At 31.5% G+C, this 14,682-nt stretch overlaps 1 protein-coding gene across 5 annotated transcripts in view; it reads left to right on the top strand.

Annotated features, from left to right (window-relative positions):
- The window catches only part of LOC124357382 (ankyrin repeat and ELMO domain-containing protein D-like), a 121,698-nt gene that overhangs the window by 49,640 nt on the left and 57,376 nt on the right, over positions 1 to 14,682 (top strand). For all 5 annotated transcript variants that reach the window (XM_046809136.1, XM_046809133.1, XM_046809134.1 and 2 more), the window contains 2 exons: positions 9,619 to 9,821; positions 14,322 to 14,396. In XM_046809136.1, the coding sequence (XP_046665092.1) occupies positions 9,619 to 9,821; positions 14,322 to 14,396 (278 nt within the window). The remainder of the gene's footprint in view (positions 1 to 9,618; positions 9,822 to 14,321; positions 14,397 to 14,682) is intronic.

Raw genomic sequence — 14,682 nt, 5'->3', positions numbered from 1 at the left:
AATGTGTGACGCTTGTTACAACTCATGGAATTATTTCGTAAAACTGACAGTTTTTTTAAAAGTTTTGCTGCTTTATTAGACATAAAATGTATTGTTGATATCGTGAAGTTATTGATGATAATTTGTGAAACAATTGGAAATTTTTCCATTATCAATTCATGGTATTTTGATAATTCACGTCTATGCAATTCTGCTTGTTTTTTGTAAAGGAGGTATACTGTGTTGGTTAGAATTATGTTTGTGTTAGTTGCTATCACATTAATCGATTTATGCATATTATTTGGAAATCCAGACATAGGAAATTTCAATGTCAGTCCATTTGGTATCAAACCTGAACTTATGCAAGCACCTAAAAAGAGGATATGGCAATAGCAGTTAGCTAATTTCATAGTGTGGAATTCAAACTGTTTTATCCAATATTGCTGTAATTGTTCTGTGTTTGACATGTTTTGTAACAAGAAGGTAAAGTACAATATAACAAAAAAACAAACAAAATTATAACAATTATGTAACTAACCAGAAACGAAGACAACAGAAGAAATATGTGTCAATAGACTTTCCTTAGTGTCTTGAGGATTATTTGCCTTGGGCTTATATATTAATCTTCAATAAGAAATCTTCAAATGTATTACAGTAACAGTTTCTATATTTCGGCTTTAGAGCAGTTTCAAAAGAAAACTACAATTTTTTTGTACAATATTTCGTTGTAATTAACAACTTTTTCAAGTACACTTTTAAAATATACACAGAATAAAATAAACAAACAAAAGAAGAAACACCTGATAATAAACATTCTAAATGTAAATACAATTTTGACATATAAACAAGTTTTGATTAGTTGTTAATTTAACAATAATAACATAATATAATATAATTTTGAATTTAGGTAAATTTGTATCACAATCTAATTATTCAAGTGGAAAACAATAATTTAGCGAATGTTAAGTCCATATGGTTGTTTCGATTTTAATATAAGTTGGTGTGCCAATTCATTATTCCTTAAATTTAAATTTAAATCATTTCGAGAACTGTTTTCACAAGGAGTAATTTTTCTTATAGCTTTGAGTTTGTAACAATCCTTTGCTTGAGTTTGTGTGTGTGTGTGTATATATATATTAATATATACTGAAATAACATTACATAAAAAACTTAAATATATTCCCTAATTAATCAAGTTTTGTCAGTCAAATCAAGTTCTAACAATAAACAACCTTATTCATACAACCATTCACGTCACCAACCCACATGCGCTCCACAGGCACCACCAATACCGGCCCGCAATAAGTTCCTGACCATCGCCCAAAAACAAGCACTGCTCACTATATTTTTTATATTGTTAAGGACCGAGCTCCATAAACGGCAAGCTTGTAATAGTGAATGACCTATTAACCCTGGAACTGGCAAACGCCCGATATCGGGCATTTTAGTCGCATCCTAGATGGCAGCGCCCGATATCGGGCGTTTTAATACGTCTTTTATTTCTCAATATTACGTACTTAAAACACGATCAAAGAGTATCGGTATTGATACCAATCGAAAGAGGAAGGTTCAATTTATGTAAATAATACACTAATAAATAATTTTGTCGTTTCGTTACACGTCAATACGTTTTATAATCTCTGAACTGTTTGTTCACATTCTCCCGCGTACCACGGTAGTTGCGCGCGCAGCGATGAGTTAACTGGTTCATTCGGCTATTGTTATTTCGTCAGTTGCATGGTGTTCTGTCTGGTTTATTGTTTGTTTGAGTTTGTTGTAATGATGGTTGTGTATATAACACAACAATAGTAAATTTTTTGTGCGTGTTTACGTAATGGATCGTAATTTCCACGATCGTTCAAGTGACATTCGAGAACTAGAACATAAAATAAGCAACGATGAGGATTCCGATTTAGACATTCAATCAGAACATAATTAAAAAATATATAATAAAAAAGAAAATTAATATAAACTAATAGTTACAAGATTGTACAAATCCAAGTGGGCTTTGAAGTTCTTACTTTTGTTGGTAAGTAGCACTTTTGAATGTCAGTGTATAATTTTTGTATCATTTACCACATGTAAAAATAAATACCTTATAAACTATGTGTTGTTTTATTTTTACTCAGAATTAAATGCTCTTCCTTTTCTATATTTTGTATTTTGCATATCACTAACAACAACAATTTTACAAATCAAAAACTTTGAACTAACTTTTCTTTTTTCATGAAGTTAGAGTAAGGGTATTTTTTTGTTTTAATTATATTATGTGAAAAATGTTCCTTGAACAATGCTGAATAAAGAAATATATAATATGACATAGGTACTTTATAGTAAACATGTAATAATAAAATAAATATGAGGCAATGTATGAAGTACTAAAACACTCTGCCACTGAGAGAAATATGACCGCCAGTTCCAGGGTTAAAAACCGATGAACAGCGAACAGAAATAAACAGTAGAAACTCCCTGATATGAGGGTTGTCCAGTGATATGAGATGTGAAACTAAAATTGTCGGACAGGTAATTACCCGTGTACTTCATAAGTTTTGGGCTCACTGAAGTCTATCCATTAGTCATGTCACAATAGTTGATATGAGGGAATACAAGAGGCTTAACTAAAATAACTTTGACGCTGAGTGGCGAGTATAGAGCAAACCGTTATAAACTGTGAATGCTTGTAAAACCTCTTGTACAAGTTGCAATTACTTGATCAGTGCATGTAAAATGTTTGAATGGTTTGAGAAACGAGACTCTGGGAGCGTTATTGGATGAATATGAGGGTCTCTCAGGTATTGAGATACATAAAGAGTTTTTGTACTTGACTTACCAAACGTTAAGTGTGTTTGATTATCCCCTCTAGCATCAGTACACTTGTATGTCAGATGTACCACTAGTTGAAAGCACCTAGCCACTTAATTTTATGAATGGAGTAATAAATAAATATATATATATATATATGTAACGGACGAGACGGGACTTCTGATTTAATTTAATGTTACACAATTATTAAAATACTATTTAAATTCCCTAAACTGTAATTTTAGAATATATTAAACACCCATCAGTGAAACAGTAGGTTAAAAATTTAAGATTTTAGAGGGAGGGGCAAACACGGAGCAACGCATTATGTTTGAGTACCGGCGATCAACTCACTCCATGCACATACCTTTTCGCTACAAATTTTGTTAAAATGGCGGACGAGACTCCGTACGGTGCTGCTCCCAAACGATTTACTTGGGCGTAACAGAGTCAAGAAACGATACAGCTTGGCCAGACACAGGCTGGAGTCAGCAGAATCAGCAAATTCCTCAGCCAGCTGCAGCTAAAGCTGCCACGGGTATCGGGCTACCTCTGCTTAACAACTCAGTTGAGATCAACTAGAACATTCCGAGCAACTATTACTTGGACTTATATCTTACTAAATATATATATATATATAATAATCACTGTTCCTTATTTCCTTTTAATAATTTAGGTGACGGTAGATATTTTGTAAGTAATAGTACTTACATTTTACTGTTAGGAACAATGAAGAATCGTTAGTTGGTAATACTAAAATATAAATACTGTAGCACTTCACTGGACAATAATAATATTATAATATATTGACCTCGCAGTGTCAATTGGTTAAGGGCTTTTGTAATGGGCCGTCACACACCCCTCACCCTTAGACCATGCTGTCCTCAGCATGAGGTAACATAAAACGGTAAGTCCAACGTCCAACAGGTTTCCCTTGTTTGTTTGTTTGTTTGTTTTTGTTTTGTTTTGTTTTTTTTTTAAATTGATTCAGGAATTTGTTTCAGCTAATCTCAACTATTATTTAAATATTGAAATAGGAAAAAAAATGTTGGATGTCCTTTTCTGGACTCTCTTTCAAAATTAAATTTGTACTAATATAACTTTCTAAAAATCAATGGAAACTTGCAAACATACGTCGCTCAAGTGTGCCTCTCCCTTCACAGAAAGTCAATAAAACATAAACTTCATTAATTCAAAAATAAACTTCAAAATTCAAGATCGACTAACATACTCAACAATAACAAATTTCGTTTCAGAAAATGAAATAAAATTTAACATAAATAATTAAAGTAACATGATTGTTGAATAGGGACATCTATAATTAATACGCTCAGAACAAGAAAGACACTCTAACACTAGGCAACCAAACATGTTTTAAACAACAACTATTTGCGAGATTATGGAGAAGGAGGAGATCGTTAATTATAGTTTCCGTCTCCTTTTTATTTGGTCGAGCACACCACAGTGGATTGTTAAGGTCCAATTATTACAAAAAAAGGTATTTAAGTGTGTCGATTAGGAAATTTTTAACCGCTACTTGCCCAGTATAGGTGAGGCCGCATGGGCTTTCACTCGGGGCTGCCGTAGGTCAGTCACCCCTTTAAAATTGGAACAGTTGTTAAGTCACAAGGTCTTACTACTAACACGAGAATACACATTTTAAGTGAAAAATACCAATATAAAAATTGACATATACACTGCCGTTCATAACCAAAACGAGGCAACTAAAATCCTTATACAGAACCTTAAGTCACTTAACCCTTAAGTTGTTGGCATTGCCATACACCTAGTAGTGCCAAACATTGTTCACTTGATATTTTCTTAATCTAGCATTTTGAAAACTTAAATTTAAAGGCTTGCATACGATTAACATAACACATTAAAACATCAAGTACTATTTCGTTCACTTGAACAGCAAAAAATGCACGAATTACAACCCATAATTTCGTTAAACAATCATATATATACTATTGGAGTTTGAGTATTATTCGTGAGGTAGTTTAAAATAATATTAAAAGTGCTAGCGTAACATTTTGGCAGGGCTGGCAATGGTATAGCAGTTGTCTTGCTGATGGGGCCCGGGAGATCTTTCTTCACAGATTGTTGTTTCTTGACCATTGTGGGGGACAGCTTGTCTTAAATATGATTCTTTCCTTTAGTTACATCATAAAAGGCATGTGCATTACTAGTGACAATTTTGGAAATAATCTGATGACACCCGTTATTAAGCAGTTGAAGGGTCTGCTGGCTCATTCTCACATGCTCAGCCTTTTGTCCACCTGTTAAATCGTGAGGAACCCTATGAGAAAGAATTTTTCTGGCTTTTAAAAATTCATGCAAGATTATTCGTACTGCTGTGGATCCAATCCCAGGGTAGCTATAATCATCAAATAAATATATTGTATGTGTCCTCTTGAATCATAATATGCACCCGATCAATATTTTATTGAGCAACAGAGAAATGCGCCCTTCCAGAATGTTCATCATCTTTGTAGCAAATTACGGCCTCTGTGAATTTCTAAATACCACATAAAAACAGTAGCGCTGGGTGGTGTTTCAGAACAAAAGGTAATTTTGACCATGATTTCATGAAATTACATAATGAATTGGGAGTGCTGATGGCTGAGTGGTCTAAGACGTTGGACTTTGGGTCTGAGTTAGAGATAGCGCAGGTTCAAATCTTGTCTGTGGCCATTGCACTTTTTATCAGTACCTTCGACCTTGTACTGTATCAACTCTCCCCCTTTTCTGTTTGATAAGATCCTCGCACAGGCCAGTGGCCCATGAGGACGGACAGAATAAGGCTTAAAAGGGGACCGGCCTCTCCTTTTTTTATAAAAAAAATTGATGTTTCTGAACAACGGACATAAATACAGTGATTAACCCAATTTGCTATCAGATACTGATAGGTACTCAGATTATCAGATAAGAATGATGAGATTATTAAAATGTGCACTGTCTGCTATATCTTAAAACGTTCTGAGTAACCCTTGTAGAATATACTTTATTGAGTGTTTCAACATTTAAACATTTTGCCAATAGTAAACCAGGCTGCAAAAGATTTTTGCAACAAAAACTACATTGAATGTACGAGGGTAATCCGGAAAGTAAGGTCCGATTCGCGTTAAACAGACAAACAGTAAGCGAGCAGCGAAATGCGCATGCGCCCTGACTCCCGGCATGCATTGCGCGCAGAACGACGCCATTTGCAGTGAAATCGTTGTAGACTGCTGTTGTCTGTGCCTTTTAAAAATGTTTACAACTCTTGAACGTCCCGCCGACTGTGAAATATGGTCTGTGATACAGTTTTTGACAGCAAGGAACGTTTCAGCAGTGGATATTCGACAGATAAGTGAAGTGTATGGTCCAAATGCAATGAGTGACAGCAAAGTGCGGAAGTGGGTGAGAGCTTTTAACCCTAGAAGTGTGGAACCAGCATATTTTATGTCGGTTGTAATTTATGTGTGTTGTGCGGAACCAGCATATTGTATGTCGGTTCAGTTTTTCATTAAAAATAATTATTTATCTTTAAACAATCACCATGTTTTTGGTATCATTGAAATTGTGAGATTCCACTCTACAATTTTCATATAAACGTTTTTTTTTCTAACATCAATATTACGGTCGTGGTGAAATGTTTTCTGAAGAAGTCATCATTTGAGTTGGATTTCGCGGGTGGCCGGGTCAAAGAAATACATCATTTTCAACCAATCACAGCAAGTTACGTATTGCCTGCAAACATTGCTGCCATATGTCAATAGACACGGAATGAAATATTCTTTCTTCCAGTGCAAACAGAAATTCATTAGAATGAATAGTTGATTTACTATGAATATTCTAAAAAGGGACAATTCTAAAGTTGTAAACCAGCATATTTTATGCTGGTTAGTATAATAACATTCACACAGTTATTTATTGTCAATAAAGAAAATAAAAAAACAGTCTAAAGTGAAAGAAACGATCTACCAGTACAATCTTTCAGCGGTAAATTTAGTTCAGTAGGTTTCCGGCAGTGCGAAACGAAAGAGATGAATCACGGCGTCGCATCAAGACCAACCCAACCCATCCCTGTCGGCCATTGTTGACCATTTTATTTCACCACGAGCTTATTTTTTTACCGATTTTCATAATTTAGGACTCTATTTTTTCAGGTTGAAATACTCTACTGCATAAATGCATATGAAATGACAAAAACATTATAAAACAATGTTATTTTGAACTATAATATCTATTGTTTATATATTGTCAAAAATTTTACAATGCAAGGTTTTACAATATTTGATGCACAACATTTATTTTTACTCAATTTCAAAAATTATTGAGCATATTTCTTTCAAACATTATGTGCTAACATAATATTACAAGTAAAAAATTTAAAAAATGTGTTCATATTTTTTTATATTGCAAACCACATTATGTTTTATGAGTAAATTCTTCAACGTGCGACTGTTAACAAAAAATGTCATAACTCAGTTCCTTCTCAAAGTATTTGAACATATCTTATATTTTATTTTAGCCAAACAAAGATACTTACTAAGGGTGTATTCAAAAATTACATAAACAAAGTATAAGTGAAAATGTGTAGCTTGTTTCTGAATTTTGTTACAAAATATTTTCATTTTTCAAAAGATTTTTTTTGTAAGCTTATAATAAAATAACAGTTTATTTTGTTGTTGTTTACTTTTAGTATTTTCAAATAGCATGTATAATTTACAATAGAAAACTGTTTTTCATATAAATATATAGTCACATTTGGAGGTAAAAAAATTATAAGCCCAAACCCTTGTACATTTTCGCTTTTGTAAAAAAAATGGCAAAATTACAATTTTTGTTTAATAGAAATTTTTTATATATTTTCTAATTTGGCATAAAATTCTCTACATTTTATACATTTAACATTTTGACCTTACTGTAATATTTCAATACCTTACAGAGGTTCAAACTTGAAATTTTCATATAAAAATTTTTGCAATTTCTCATTATTTTCATGAAAATATATACTAAACCAAAGAATATCAAAACATTTATTCCTATTTCAAATAGTAAAACTTCTGAGAAGAAAAACGATATACAACAATATATGTTTTCTTGATATTAAGTATTTTTTACGAATTTTTTTAAAAAACCCTTGCAACACGTCAAAAATGGACGGACGTTTTATCTTTGGTAACATGGACACACTTCTAGTGTTAAAGATGGACGGGAAAATGTCCATGACGAACCACAAAGTTTTTTGAAAAAATCTGTTGTGGTTTTTTTTTTAAATAAAAAAACGGACCTTACTTTCAGAATTACCCTCATAATAAAACCATGTTGTGGTGTCGGTCTAAATTCAAAAATATTAGCTACATTGTAAGTACTTTGACAGTGGATACTTCAAAATAAACAGCATTATGGATCATTCATATAATCATGCAAATGTTAAATATTTGTTACAGTGTGTAGTACTGTAACAGTGTATACAGTATATATTTGCTATTTTGTATATGAAAAATCTACTGTTTCATATATGCCAACAGCTGACATATACGTTGTATTTTATTCAACGTAAGAAAAATATCATACAGTGCAACAATAGTAATTTGAGGATTAAACACAAAGAAAACCTATGAATTTAAAAAAGAAACTTTCTTCGTATATATTTTCCTTCTTAAAACAATCCATATATGTCCAAATTTTAAAAAGTTCTTAAATTTTCATAAAATTGAAGCATGTTGTTAATGTTCAATTTAAACTAAATTTAACACAAATTGATTTTTTGTTTCAACAATTTTTATTAAAAACACAAGCCCCCATTTTTGGGGCAGTGGGCACTAAAGGATATGCTGATAAAATGCACCAAACTATAACAAAAAAATTATATTATAGGTAAAATACAAACTGGATAATATTTGCAAAGATTTCGTGTGTTTGTTATGTATTAAGTAATAAAAAAACAGTTATTGTCTTTCACTATACTTATAGAAGTCCTCAGAGCAATTAACATGACAGCCAATGTTGAATTTTTATGTTTTTTTTTTGCAATGGACACATCATGTTTCACTGGGGGCAATCAAATGATTTAGGCTGTCAAGTCTTACTCCTTCTGGTATTCTTTCCTTTTTAAGTCCAATTTCAGATTGTTGATCCTTGGGGAGGAAGGATGGAACTCTTTTATCCTCCAAAAAATCCTAAAAAAGTATTTTAGTAAGTATAGTGAAAATTGTACAGCGATATCTCAACCCATTTGGAATATATCCAAGCGTATCAAGACTTAGTTTACACCCTGGAATGTAAGGGGTTATTTGCCCATACCTTTTTCTAGGAACTTTGGTGTTTCGATTAAATATACCATTAAAATGATATGTCACAAGATAGGGGTTGCAATTTAAACATTTAAAGTTACCACCCGTAACTCCCTTTATGATAAAGGGGGAAAAATATTTTTTATCATTCGGTAAATCCAAACAAGTATTTTAATACGGTGAAGGTTGTACATCGATATCTCAATCTGTTTGTTATATATCCAGGTGTATCAGAACTTAATTTACACCCTGTATATTGGATAAAAAATAAGATAAATTAGTTTGTCCTAATTTCTATCTGTGCTACTAATAATATAACATCGGGGTCTTTGAATGTTGTATTTGTGTGTATACATTATGTGGTTTCTATTTTATTTGTTAATTTTATATTCTTGTTTCATACTTCCTAAAGATTTGGGTATAAAATCCCACGAAATATAGACGCTTTCTATCTTTTTGTTTCAAAAAGTGTTATATATATATATAAAAGTATATTGTTATTTATGTATATTTTTGTTGTAACTTATTCTAATATAAACATATTAATCTTTAGATCCAACCTGATGTTTCATCCAATGTTATAAAGCCAGAGTTGGCATTTGATGAAAGGCAGCGAAATGAAGATGTATCTGTTAGTAAGAACTCAGAACCTGACACAAATACACAAGGAGATACAAGAATGAACAGAATGGGAAGTCGGCAACCACAAAGTGGTGAACCAAGGAATGATTTTGCACAAACTCATCGGTCTGGCCGGTAAGTTTTCTGTTCATATGTTTTTAAGTACATTGTTATAATTTGAAATTATACCAGAATAAGGAATGAATAGTTTTAAAATTTCATCAATGTCCAAAACTTGCTACATAAGAACTTTTTATGTAAGACATTCCAGTGATTGTTTATGAAGATAATTTGTTAAGCTTAATTTTTCAGTATACAAAAAACTGAAGCATTTTATTTTAGAGGTTTTAGTGTTTTTGAATTAACTTAATGAGTTTTACTGTTAACCTCGTTAAAATTTTGAGCAAATCCAAATTTTATTCAAGGTTACCAAACTCTTTGCACTCAGGAGGCCACAAATGTGGCCAAAACCTTTTTCTCACTCAGTTCTGATTTACAGTAGTGTCAGGTGGTTGCCCTCTCAGCTCACTGAGTCTCGCATAGTGGTTAGCTGTGTTCTGCGTCCACTCAGTGCTTGAGTAACTATGGACTTCACTTTTAGTCGGATTCAAATGTCAGTAGCTTCAAGATTGAAATTCTATTGATAGGTTTTTGTGTATTTGCTTTGAAGCAAACCAAGTAATATGCAATTTAAGTTATGGTCTGTTTTAAAAGTATTGTTATTTACAGAATAAAAATACAATCCATCTCAATTAGGTCTCTATAATGAACAGAATATTATACTGTCTCAATATTTTGAGCTTCATCTCCCCCAAATGCACTAGAAGTTTAATAAGTAGATAGAATACGTATTAGCAGCTGCAGTGACACGTACTGTCGGATAAAACATAATTCTGAATTATGTGTATTACGGTATGTGCTACAAATAGAAAAATATTAATTTACCGGTACTTAATTATTTGACCGAGAGGTTGCAGCACTTTCCAACCACAACTGGATAAGGATAGAATTTAATAACTGCACAATATAGTGAACCACTCTGTGACCTGGCAAACTGAACAGCAAAACAGTGAGGACTACTAGGCGTGGCCTGCTGTGTTGAGGGATCTTAATCCTAAATCAACAACCTGGCCGACCTGAGGCAGAGAACATCCCATGGCCACCGATGTGGCCTAGTGATATGAGAGGACAAACATATGAATTTGATGCCTATAGCAAAGGGTTAATATAAAATATTACTTTACTTTACATAATCCCTTACAAATGGCATAGTAATACAATACATGTTACCAAATACATGTTCTATGACATAAAAGTAAATTTATAAATTTTAGCTAAAAAATGAAAAATACAGTTGTTTTTAAAAATATAAAAAGTTAGGTAAACTTTGTGTTATATTTATGTACATTCAATATTTTTTGTAATAGTTTAGAATCTAAGCTTTTTATTTTGAGTTTTGTGGATGATGATGACAACACAAATGTTGCACTTTCTCATCATCTGGAGCTGTAGCCAACGGTAACAGACATTTCACAGACTGCTACGTTGAAACTTCAGTTCTTCCACTTTCAGAATATAATAATTTCGCCTTATAAATATATATTCAAACAGGTTTTATTTGTCAAAACAAAAATGACTAGATTTGAATTGTTTGCCATTTTAGAGGAATATATGTGTAGTCGCTAGGCAACCAATTTTGATATCTAAAGAAAACGTATAGACTTCTAACAAAAAACCACATTTTTAGAAAGAGCTGATCTTTATAGTGATGTAAGTTTCGTTTTCACAAAACGAAAATTCCTTTCTGTATGATACTGGAAATATAGATAGTTTTTTTAATCATTTTCACAACTTTGCTGCTGGTGCTAACGACATGACTACAAAATGATATTTACATGTTCCCAATGAACTAAACAATGCCAAATAAGTATTGAAATTTCCTTATCACTTGACATTAATAACTTATAGTTGCTTAGTGTTAGTGTAAGCCAGAAAGTTGCGAGAACGGTAAACATTCACATATATTCCAAAACCAATTACTAATCAAGAAGTATAGCATGCTATAATATGCATGCAATAAATAACATAAGATGAGAAGAGGTCCAAGATTTGACCCTTGTGGGACTCCAATCAGGATTTAAATCTAAATTAGAGCAAAGCGTAATTGGAGTCCCACAAGGGTCAAATCTTGGGACCTCTTCTCTTCTTATGTTATTTGAGGAATATTGAAAGCAAACTATCTTATATTGCAAACAGTATGTTGTGTTTATGCAGATGATACAAATCTGTATGTTTTTGGAATTTCTAAAGAAGAAGTTGAATTCATCTCAGCAATCGAATTGACTAATCTGCAACAGTTTTTTAACAGCAAAAAACTTAAATTAAATTATGAGAAAACTAAATTCATTAATTTTAAAACAAAATAAAATAATAATGATTATGACTTTGATAAGAATTTATAGACGATTCAGAGATTGAAAATGCATCCAAAATTAAATTTCTCGGATTGATCATTGATTGTCACTTGAGCTGGGATGAGCACATTAAATTTGTGTTTGGTAAAATTAGTTCTGGCTTATGTGCAATTAGGCAAATGTCTTGTTTATCTACTACTGAAGTGCTAAAACAGATTTATTATGCTCATATACATTCACATATTGCTTATGGCCACATATATTTGGTGCCACAACTAAGAAAACCTAACTGACATTTTAAAGGTGCAAAAACAAGCCATTAGAAGTATACACTTAAGCTTAAATTCTTAGAATCTGTTAGAAATTGCTTTAAAGAATTAAAAATAATAATAATATATGAAACCATCCTATATTTTAAAAACAAACATGGCTAACAAATTAATTTAGAAAATAATGTACACAAATATAACACACCATAAGAATGAAATCATCAGTGATCATCATAGACTTGAAATATACACAAAAAAACTGTGTATATCGGGAAAAGATTTCTGAAAAGTATTCCTAAAAGCATAAAGATGGAAAATAATATTACCAAATTTAAAAGAAAACTAAAAACCTATTTGATTGATTTAGTTTTGTATTCAATAGAGGAATTTGAATATGTTTAGTAATTATATATATATAAGTAATGTATGACACTATTTGATGTACCTCATTGTACAACTAATGAATAAAGAATTATTGATTGATTGCCATTTCAAATGTTTTCATTATTCACAAAGCGATATAAAAGATATAAGATTTCATTCCATCCCATGCACTACCTTTATTTCTATCATATCAGATCATTGTGAAAATATTATCCAGATACTGCTCTAAAACTTGTATTGCAAATGTTTAAAGGTCTCAAGGAATATATCCTTGTTTTTTACTGAAGTTTTGCTCACTCTTCAAACCCACTTTCTTTCCTCTTTTTGTAAATGTACCTAGATAATTGGCTAGCTTCAAGCAACAAGATAAGTGTAAAAGTTCTGATTTTCTCTAACAAATCAGAGAATGCTTCAGATTTTCTAATTTTATTAATTAGTTTCAGAGTTGACAGAATTGATTGAATAATACTCTTAAACAAATTCAAATTCAAATTATGTTTATTGCCGTAGACTTATGCAAGCATTGACAATGTCTATTTGCCACCAGATGGCCAAGTCAAATGTACATGTAAACAATGTACTATTAACTAAACACTAAATAAAATAAAAATCATACAGAGGTCCAACATTAGCATTTACAGCAACATTGTATAAGCTTAGTGGTTTGAGACAGTATTTCTAGTACTTTTTGTTTCTTTAAGCAGGCTGCATTAAAAATAGTTAGAACAAGCATTAACAATAAAACTTTTAAAAGCAACAAGATTATAACCAAATGTGCACAATTTAACAAAAGTCCCCAACAAATGTAGAAATCAACAACAAATATAAAACTTAATAATCAATATATAAAATTTAAAAATTAAAAATTAATATATAAAATTTAACAATTAGTATATCAACAATCAATCAACATTTTTTATTGTCATAAAATAAAGATCATTGACAAAGTCTTATTACAGCTTTATATGAATATAACAATGTCAGTTATAAAACTCAGATCAATTATATCTTAAGTTACACAAACATAAACCACAATACTCAAATACAGCCAGTGGCATTGGGGAATTTAAAATAAAATGTTTTTTAATTGGAAGAACTCGTCCAGTGCATAAAATGGGTTATCTAAAAGCCATAAGTAATATTTATTCAAAAATATTTTTTGATTGTACTTTTGGACTAAGGGTAACAAATGGTTGTACACCCTCAGTGCAATAACAGAATGGCTATCACGAGTTTTGCTCAATCTATTAAAATTAATAGATGCAGCATTTTTATTCCTGGTATTGTGGGAGTGTTTTATACTGTTAGGCTTTACTAATTGAGGATTTTGAAAGATATATTTCATAAGATCAAAAAGATACAGGTTTATTATGGTCTGAATTTTACAAATAGTGAAAAGAGGTCTACAATGTTGAAGTGGCTGTGAGTTAGTAATAATTCTTATAGATTTTTTTTGAAGGATAAGAATGTTATTAATTTTACTTGCATTGCCCCACACTATTAGTCCATACCTTATAATGAACCTTATAATGAAGCACATCCTGAAAATTCTTTATCTCTGTGTTTAGAAGTAATCAGAGGAGAAGATTCGATGACAACAATGGACCACATCAACCTGTAGGCCGTGGAAGAGGAGCTCGTCAGTAAGTATATCTTTCTAAAATTGATTGTGCAGGTAAAATAAGCGGTACCACTTCTCTGTATGCTTCTTACAATACTTATAATTTTATAGTTTAAAATTAATAAAATGTGCTTTAACTCTTAGGAAACACAGCTTTTTATTCAACCATTCCTAAAGTTTCAATTTCTTTCTTTACTAGTTTATTTTAATTGGAATCTTGATTATCTGAGATAGTTGCAATTTGAGAGTACTCTGGTTAAAATGGAAAGTTGAGTAAATCTTCATTTAAGGTTGGAATAATAAAAGAA

Source organism: Homalodisca vitripennis, chromosome 3, assembly GCF_021130785.1.
Source record: "Homalodisca vitripennis isolate AUS2020 chromosome 3, UT_GWSS_2.1, whole genome shotgun sequence".
Taxonomy (NCBI): domain Eukaryota; kingdom Metazoa; phylum Arthropoda; class Insecta; order Hemiptera; family Cicadellidae; genus Homalodisca; species Homalodisca vitripennis.
The sequence above is the reverse complement of the archived record's forward strand: the minus strand, read 5'-3'. Positions and strand labels throughout refer to the sequence as shown.